This window comes from Camellia sinensis, chromosome 10, assembly GCF_055761805.1.
Source record: "Camellia sinensis isolate YWXY chromosome 10, ASM5576180v1, whole genome shotgun sequence".
In the NCBI taxonomy this organism is placed as follows: domain Eukaryota; kingdom Viridiplantae; phylum Streptophyta; class Magnoliopsida; order Ericales; family Theaceae; genus Camellia; species Camellia sinensis.
Window position 1 is genome coordinate 182,066,377 of NC_138970.1, and position 9,920 is coordinate 182,076,296.

The following is a 9,920-nucleotide window of genomic DNA, read 5'->3' on the forward strand; positions in this document are numbered from 1 at the left end:
TGACCCTTTTGAACCCCTCCTAAAAGTGGCCTTTTCTCTCTCCTGGTTCATTCTCTCCAGTTTTTGACCACATGGTTGTGTTGTGCACACATGAGAGACCCTCTTTTTGGCATGGCCGGCCATTAATCTTCATTGACCCTTTTGACCCTTGGCCGACCGGCCATGGAGAAGGCCGACCGGCCACCTAAACCCTAGGAAACCGGCCGGCCATGATCCTCTCTCTAGGTACACTACAAATATATATTTTGTTTCCCTCCAGATTGTGTATCCGGAGGGGCCAACTTTTGGGGGGAAACTTGAATTCCATTCCCCTCTTTTTTTCCCCCTCTTTTGCCTATATAACAGCACCTCCAGCTCCCATCTGAAAGGTTACAAAATTTGCTTTGAGGCTCCCACATTGTATCTCTCTCTTTCTACACTCCAACCCTCAAAATCTCCTAAACCCTACACCACCACCTAGCACCATACCACCACCATCCATTCTAGCCACTTGGAGCCGTTTTCCAGAGGCAAGGAGCACCTTTTCTCAAGCCAAGAGGCTGTTGAAGTTTGGTCTACAAGGGTGAGCCATACTTTCCCTCTTTTTGAGTTTCTTTTGCATGCTTTCTAAGCCATACTTGCTTCCATTTTTGGGCTCCGACCCTAACTGAAAATAGCATTATTTTGAGGTCTTTTTTATGTTTGTTTTAAGGTCCTTCCATGTTTAAGGTCTCTAGCTACCACTTGCTTCTTTACCTCTCTTGTATGCCTCTTTCTTGCATAGTATTTTAAGCCTATTTGTAAACTGTTTTGAGTTTGGTTATGAACTGAAAAGTGGCTTATTTTGATCCCTTCTTCAACATTGTTGAAGGGCTCTTCACTGTTTGAGGCTTTCTTTTGTCACTTGCCTCTTTATCCCTCTTTTGGCCTTATTTTTGCATGTTTTGTTAGCCCCTTGTGCTTGTATTTTTGGGCTTTGGTCCGAACTGTAAATAGCCTTATTTTGACCCCCTTTTCATGTTTGATCAAGGGACCTTTGCTGTTTGAAGTTCCCTTTTTGCTCTTTGTGTTTAAACCTCTTTTTAGGCCTTATTTTGCATAGTATTTTAAGCTTGCATGTGCACTGTTTTGGGTTTGGTCACTAACTGTAAAACACCATGTTTTGGGCCCCTCTTCAACTTTGTTGAAGGGCCCTCCTCTGTTTGAGGCCAGAAACCATCACTTGCTTCTTTGTCTCCCTTTTGGCCCATTTCTTGCACAATGTTTTAGGCTTGTTTGTATTTAGATCCGTGGCCTGTTGTAAAATGTAAAGTGCTTCATTTTGAGCCCCTCTTCAACTTTGTTGAAGGGCTCTTGGCCATTTAGGGCCAGAAGCTGCTACTTACTTCATTACCTCTCTTACGGGGCCATTTTTTGCATGCTAGCTTAGTCCTATTTGTGTCCATTGTTTGGCCTTGCTTAAAACTGTAAATATGCTTGTTTTGGGACTGTCTTGATTCTGTCTTCACACTTCATGTTTGAATAATGCATGCTTTGCATAGCCATAGGTCATTCCATGTACTTAATTTTATGTTTCGGGTCTCATTCCATGCATCGGGTGCCATGTTTTCATGTTTTGAGATCATTTTGCATCACATTTCAGTGCTGAAACTTGCATGTTTGTATACCATATTTCGTGCCTTGCCATGCCTTGTTAGAGTGGCATTTGTGCCTTAGGATCGGTCCTCGGTTTGCGTGCATGTGTGCACGCATTTCGAGTGTCTCATTTTCGTCTTATGGCTACTAATGTGAGTGTGGCTGAGGTCCACTCATGTTGGTGTAAGTCCATTGTGCATCGAGTATGCCATTTCATTTTATAGCATTGGGTATGCTAGGTTGTATGTTAGAGCATCGTGTATGCCATGTTACATCGTGCATTGTGTATGCCATTTCATAGCATTGTGCATGCTAGGTTGTATATTAGTTGCATTCATGCATGTCATGCATATTGCATTGTGCTTGGGATAGGAGTTAGCCCGAGCACGAGAAACGAGGGACGTTTCGTACTTCGAGTGACGGAATGTGTCTCAATTCCCAGTCACCGACACTCCGGATTATCCATGATGGAGTTTAGGTCTTGTTGTGTTTATATGTGCATTCATTTCATATCAAGTCGTGCAAATCGACTCCTCGGCCATCATGCATCGATATGCGTGATTGGTGACACGAGGATCGAGGACTACACTCCCTGAAGAGTAGTCATGCATACATATGTGAAAATACCTTGCCATGCCCCTTTGTTGCTCTCTGTTGCAGCAAATCAGAAATCGGCAGCCTTCCGGAGCTTGGCACGCATTCCAAGAACAATTGCAAACAGAGGCAAATCGGGCATCGCGAGGGATTCTCCGCACAAGGCAACTCGAGCATGCATCATTCATTATCCGAAGCAGAGTCGAGGCAGTCCCTGGCTTGCATGCCAATTTAATGCTTTCCTAGTTAAATTTGTTATTTAATTTGGATTCTGTACATATTTGGACTGTTTTATTTATTTGGACTGTACTATTTATTTGGGACCGTATATTATTTTATTCGGACCCTCTGCGCGAGGGCAATGTTATAATAAGTGTGCGTGTGTGTGATGTATGTCTTCCAACCCCACGTCTTTCTCCCTTTTATTTACCCGCTTATGATGGTTAAATTAGGGCATGTTTCAATTAGCATACAGTATGATAGCATGTTTGCATTCATTCATCAGTTTTGCATGCACCGGGTTCGGCGCATCATACTAACTGCATTGTATTTTCAATTCCAAGTTGAATACATGTTAGCTGTAGCATTTCATATGCCATGTTTAGAATAGCCAAGCCTGCTATAGTTGCATTTTTGCATGTGTTGCATTAGGCATTTCCGTATAATTAGGATTATGCATGGATTTCTAATTAGCTTCTGTTTTGGCTTGGAGTACTCGGTAAGTTTTATGCTTTAGCATCCTTGCATGCGTGTGAGTGACTGCCATGAATAGCATGCTTACCATGAGGCTATATGCTTATGTGATATAACTGCCTGAATGCCTGTAGGTGAAGGTTGGGTTATTTGAATTGGAACAATTCATCAAATGTGTGTTTTAAGCCCACTAGATAGTAGCAAAATCATGTTTTTCTAAGCCCACCCAAGGGTGGCAAATCCACGTCTTAGCCTACTTGCGGGTAGCACCATCAAATCATTTTCAAACAAATAAACATGAAATGTCTTGTTCCAATTCAGGCGATCCAGTCTATACTTGTATGCTGTGCGCATCACATAGTAAATCTAGGCTAATAACCGGAATAAGAACACACAATGTTTTCAAAAACTTGGTATCATGGTTAGTAGAGGCCGATCTTTGATCGGGCGAGCGGGGGTGCTCACGGAGTGACCTTCCCCAATCGTACCTAAGTTCCCGAGCCGAGGCAACTTTGGTGATGACAGACACGTGGCCTTAGGCAAACGAGTCAGGGTTTCCTAAATTTCCCCAAAAAACATTTAGGTGGCGACTCTGTATCTGGCAAAGCAGTCCATGTTTGGCACTTCTTTCAAAATCTGTTTTCTCAAAACGATTTGCCGGATTTGGACTCTTTGGTTCAGATTTAGAACCGTGACAATTTTAGAGTCCTAAACTGTGGTGAGCCCAATATCGAACGGAACGGGGGACTCGTCCCTCCCGAGGCGTTCGGGGACGTCTACAATATCGAATGATTGAATTGAATAGAATTGTAAGAGTGTGATTGTAATTATGTTGTGCTTGACTTTATTTGTTTAGATCGGACGCCAAATCATTAGTACGTGTACCAAGGAGCCTACTGTGAGTAGCATTATTGTAAAGATATGTTCAATCATATTTATTTTCTAATTGATAAATTATATTATTTTCTGAAATGATACTTTTTTATAGAATGAATGATGATCCTAATTTCTGAACTGTATTCGTGGCATCCATAGTATATTATTATTGTTATTAATACAGAGATCTCTGTCAGTTCTGATTCTTGGAACCATTGTCTATTGTTTGATGGTCATCAATTGATTGTTCGGTCTTTAAGACCTATTGTATTGTTGCTATTAGATATACCACGTATGACCTATATGAACATGAATTGATTGAATTAAACGATTGATTGACAAATGATATTGATTGAAAATGTTCTATTAATAATTGATTGTTTCAAATGTTGTAAGGACATCATTCTTAACTTTTTTACACAGTTGGTATTCACTAAATTCTAACTCACTGTTTATTATATATATTTAGGTGATCGAGCACTAAATCAAAACTAGTGGCATTGACCCGAACCCTTGTTTTGTCAAGCCAGCTATTGTGCCTCATCGCGAGGTTTCAAACCAACATGTGTCAAGACTTTTTGGGTGGTTCAAATTCACCCGTTTGATATTAGTCAAGTGAAATGAATGTTTTATAACTTTTCTTAATACTGTTTTCGATAATGAGATTTAATTCCCTACATTGTGTTTTGTCTTATATATATGAGTTTTATGGACATAAGTGTTTGTGTATATAACTATGTATATAAAAGTTTATTTTCATTCAGGTCCTCACAGCTCGTTGGATGATGTATATTATTATTTATTGGCTTCCACCAGTCCCTTTATATTGTATTATTATCATTATTGTTAAACAGGCCTTCGGTAATTACGGATTACTAGCCGGTTACGACGCTAAACCTATAGGGCGGGTTTGGGTCGTGCAATATATTATTTATTCATTTTGCTGCAAGTTTAAATTTATATTAAAAGTAAAATTATAAACAATTTTCTTGAGAGCAAGTATTTGTATGAGATACAAATACAGAACTCTATCTTGGTTGTTGACAAACGGTGTTAATTTTTTTAAATCGTTTTAACTAATCTATTTGATTCTAAATAATCATGGAAAAGAAAACATAATACGTTTGCTACATCAAATATCAAAGCTAATCTACAATTTGAAAGGAACCAGAAAAATATATAGATGGTGCGTTAGATTTTCAAGCAGCAATGCCACGCAGCAATGCCTCCGCTTTCTGTTCATCGTCTCTACTTTCTTTCCCCATTATTATTTCCCAAAGATCCCTTCACCTACGGGGCACAGGCTTGCGATTGTTGCCTGCAATAGATAATTACAACACACTAAATTCATATATATATATATATATATATATAGAGAGAGAGAGAGAGAGAGAGAGGGAAATCCTGTGTGCGCACTTATTTAGAGGGTGAATACCATATGTATCCAGTTACAAAAACGTGTAATTTTATCACTAAATTTTGTAATATCAACAATAAAATATGTAACCTCACTACAAAATAACGTAATAAAATGTGTAAAATTTTATTGTTAATTTGTAAAAGTTTATGACTTGATTATGACATTTTTTATTATGTTAATTTGTGATGAGATTATGCATTTTATAGCTGATGTTACGAAATTTTATCATAAAATTACAAATTTTATAGTAGCATGCATATGATATATGCATCCTTAACGGGGTGCACACCATATAGCATTTCTCATTTGTAAATCAAAGCTAGGTTGAAGACATTGTTGAGTATCCTTTTGTTCTTTTTCAAAACAAAAATGTTTGGGACCCCCTTTTATTGGGAACCCCACAACCCCTTTTGAATTTCAACTATTGATATATGTGTAGGACCCACTTATGTATATGTGAGACCCACTTATGTATGTGAGATTCACACCATCAATGGTTGAAATCCAAAAGAAATGGTTGAAATCTAAAAGAGATTGTGAGAGTCTCAAAAAAAGGAAGTCTCAATCATTGTTGTTTTCAAAATAGGGACTCTTTGATGCAGCTCATGGAGCTTCTTATAACCTTTTTTTTTTATTTTTTTTATTTTAAGAATGTGTTGAAATATTTAATGCAACTTCTACTTACATATTATGAGGCAAAAATAATTTAAGAATATTGTTATTCAAGTCTAAAAATTAGATTAACTTTTTAGACCCAATGATATCTCTCATTTATTATTTAATTATCAATTAATCATTTTATTTACACATCACTAGGTTTATAAAGTGAGCTTATATATTATTTTCCTTAATTTAAATAAGTTGAGAGAAAAAAGAAAAAAAAATTTGATTGAGGTATTTTTCACTTCCACATTTTGATTATCAACTTTTAGTTTGTTAGAAGGTGGGTCAAATAGACTTGTAATTTGATTGACTAATAATGTACCACAAAGCAACAAATATGGCATAGTTTTGAAAAAAAAAAAGATGAAGAAGAAGAAGAAGACTTGCATACCAGTTTGTAGGTACTCCCTTGTAATTTGCTGCTCGAAAGAACACAAGTTATTGTGTCCATAAAGCTCATGTGTTTGATCACCCATGTCCCCCAGTAGATGATCTCCATCATCCTAGGAAAGATGCATTAAATTGTTATCCAATTTAGGAAATTGGTCATAATGTGTTTTGCATTTAGTGTGAGAGAGTACGTATCGTATAGTAACATTAAAAACAAAAATATTTGGGACATTTAATTAGAGGTGCCACTAATGATGTGGCAATGGGTCCCACCCACTGTCACTGTCAATGTTGTGTCTGTTAGAGCCTCTAAATTAGAGGTGTTAGAGGTGTTAGAGCCTCTAAATTAGAGGTCTCTGGCATTAAAAAACAACAGAAATGTCTCAGAATCAAAGCATGATGTTGATGTAGAATATTCAGCAGCTACAACAATGCAAGGAAAGAATACTAACCTGAGTTAAAAAAATGGAACTCTGGTCTTGTTGATGTAGAAAGGAAGTTGAAATCGGGGCAGTTACAAGCTCCATGGAATCAGATTGTGTCACAGATTGCATTGGGGGTTCCAAGTTACCAAAGTTCTGTCATTTGGTGAAAAAAAAAAAAAAAAAATTGACAGAAAAAGAATTTAGCTTCAATGAACATAAGGAAAAGGATTAGTAGTCCGGCACCACCATGTTGGCTTGAGCTGTCAAACTTATCTAATTTTAACCATTTGAAATCTTTTTAAATGCAAAACCAGTGTATAAATGAGTTGTAAGACATAGCTCTGATTGGGTTTGAATAAAAAACAATGGCCGTGATACAGACCACTAAGTGTAGAGTTCCAAATTTAGGTTTACACAGCTGGCAGGGAATAAAACCAAAAAAAAAAAAAAAAAAAACAAAAAAAGAAAAGGACAAATCATAATGGAGAAAAAAACAAATTAAAGCTCTTAATTTAGAGGTCCAAAACATTTTTCAAAAAACAATTTACAAAGCAAGGAAGCTCCGACACCACCACTCAAAAAAAGAGTTTAACAAAGTCAAGGTATTGGTTAGGTTGATTTGTCCAATCCGTACCAATTCAACCCAGCATGTTTAAACTCTTTCAATAAATGAGTATGGATTAAATTGTTTTAATGCATAACTCATTTAGACCCACCCAACCCCCATTTGCCACCTTGACTTTTGGTGTAACTATGTATGATTGGTCGCATAAAAAAATTGGAAGGCAAGGTGGCCCGGGACCATCCAGTAATTACCCAATGAAAATATGAAAAAGCAAAACAAACAAGAGAGTGAAGGGGGTACCTCTGATGCAGGGGTATTTGTGACTAAATAATTGAACATGGGATATAGATCAGCAAGTTTCATCACGAGGAACTGAGAATATGGGATTGAAAACAAGTATTTAGGACTAAACAAGTTGTACATATATGTCCTAGGACCCAAAAAAATATATTTAATGGTACAAAATTGTGTGGAAGCTGTTTTTAAGCTTTACCTGAACTTGATTCTGTAGGCACTGGACGTAGTTAATTATTTCTTCCAGTATAAGAGCTTTGCCAGTCTTCTGTAGTCATCACAATTAAATAAATTTATCTGTCAATTTTTTTTCTTTATAACAAAAAAATAAATAAATAAATAAGGATTTAGTTTTCATTAAGTGGGAAAGTTTCACAAACTCGAAAGGTTAACTTTACCTTATCGCAACCAGGAACAAGAGACTGCAACAACCTCATTCTCTCACTAATTTTCTCTCTTCTGACCTGAAAGAAGAAGAAAACAAAAACACAATTAATTAACTAAGGAATAAGTTGAAAGCTTGAGACAATTTGAGTTTATTGATATGGCTAGGTTGATGTAGATATTACAAATTAAAAATAATGATTTAAACACATAACTTAAAAGCATTTCTCTCTCAACTTTTTAATAATTTAAGACATTTTTAACAATGTTGCATCCAAATTTGAAATATATATATATATATATATATAATCACCTCATAAACTGTGCTTAACAAGCCTATGAAAAGTATTAATATATATGTTTTTTGAAAAAGGAAAACACAACCAAACAAACCCTTGATTTACCCTTTCCGCAAGGCTGTGACTGTCTGTAGCTTGACCCCTTTTTGCTCTCACATGAACATAACCACCAATTGGAGGCTCATGAGGGGCCTTCTTCTTCTTCTTGTTCTTCCTCTCAGCTTTGATCTTCTTCTCTTCTCCATTTTTGGACATACCATCATCACTGCACTTCTTTTCTTTCTTGCATTTACCTTCTCCATCCACCTAACAATTATAAGCACACAATTGATGAGTAAGATCACAATGCTCTACTTTTACCTCCGTCTCTGTTCACACGATTTTTTTTTTATTCAGATACAGACTAACGAACAAAAACTTATAATTTGAATATGATTATCGAATGAAAACTCAATTCGGTACTTGACATCCGAACAATTAATTTTAGTTCAATAATTAATATTCAAATAAAAAAAAAAAAATGAGATGGCTTGAAAGATGAAATGTCCTTGATTTTGAACTGAATGGTGGTTTCGGTGAAACACAAAATACAAATAGAAATAAAGTGAGAGCGAAAATCAAGTACACAATAATACAAATTTGTGTGGTTCATCACATAATAAAACTACATTCACGATTGCTGCAGTTTGACTATGATGTGGGAAAAAATTACAAGAAATGCAATCGAATATTTAGTGTTAAGTACTTATCAGAATTTAACGTTAATAATTCTGGGTAAGTTTGCTTTAATCTACCTTGGAACCCATGGCTTTCCTCTTCTTCTCCAAATGGGTCACCACCACCTGAGTGGGCTGACCACCAACACCACCATTTCTTAAAAGCTCAGCCACAGCCACCATGGATGAAGAAGACTCTGTATAGTAGTGATTTCCAGTCAAACAAGAGCCACTGTTGTGAAGTGGTGAAAAACAAGTGGTTTTATTGTTGATCATTTCCTGCTCCAAAAAACCAGACATCATCTCGGTCGAGGTGTTTGGCACAAAACCCGAGTCTAGAACCATAAAAGTGGGATCATGGTGGGTTGAAAAGGCTGCCAAGAGAGAGAGAGGTTTGAAATTAAATTGAGAAGTACACTGGGAGGAGAGGAAAAGATGATGAAAGGGGTCTGAATACTGCTGATATAGAGAGTGTGGTACACTGATGATGGATGGTGACAAGAAAGGAAACTATATGGTCTCTAGGGGGAAAGATGATAAGAGTAGAGATAATGTAAATGCAAGAATGAGCAATGATAGAGATCATTCAAAGTAATATTTTAATGTGATCATTAATGATGTGATATTTATTATAAAAAATAAAAAAATAATAATATTGTAACAATAAATAAGATTCATTACCATATCATTAATGATAGCACTAATTAATATTTTCACTCATTTTCCATGCAAAGATCTCATTCTGTGTTGTGTAATTAAGGCACTGTTTGGGTTTGACTGGTCTCACTACTCGTGTGTTTTTGTGTGTGGACTGTGGAGATGAATGGAACAATAGATGGGGTGGTGCCGTTAATAATAGTAACAGTCACACAGCATACAGAATGGGCCATTGCCAGAGTCTTATTGCAACGTGGCAATATTATAGGAATGTGTGTTCATATTGTAATTTATACGTATTGACAACCCAAAATGTTTAACATTCCACAA

At 36.6% G+C, this 9,920-nt stretch overlaps 1 protein-coding gene across 1 annotated transcript; it reads right to left on the reverse strand.

Annotated features, from left to right (window-relative positions):
* Positions 1-4,830: 4,830 nt before the first annotated feature.
* On the reverse strand, positions 4,831-9,381 carry LOC114282446 (basic helix-loop-helix protein 80). The gene is made up of 8 exons (XM_028225129.2): positions 9,012-9,381; positions 8,323-8,523; positions 7,933-7,998; positions 7,734-7,802; positions 7,541-7,612; positions 6,703-6,828; positions 6,252-6,363; positions 4,831-5,095 (listed from the first exon to the last, which is right to left on the reverse strand). The coding sequence occupies exons 1-8, from the start codon at positions 9,276-9,278 to the stop codon at positions 5,064-5,066; spliced, it is 945 nt and encodes a 314-aa protein (XP_028080930.2). The 5' UTR covers positions 9,279-9,381; the 3' UTR covers positions 4,831-5,063.
* Between the last annotated feature and the right edge of the window lie 539 nt (positions 9,382-9,920).

Coding starts and splice junctions, on each gene's coding strand:
- LOC114282446 (XM_028225129.2), bottom strand. CDS start 9,278: ATGGTTCTAGACTCGGGTTTTGTGCCAAACACCTCGACCGAGATGATG. Junction 8,524..9,011: donor GGAAAGCCATGGGTTCCAAG/GTAGATTAAAGC, acceptor TATAATTGTTAG/GTGGATGGAGAAGGTAAATG. Junction 7,613..7,733: donor GCCTACAGAATCAAGTTCAG/GTAAAGCTTAAA, acceptor CCATATTCTCAG/TTCCTCGTGATGAAACTTGC.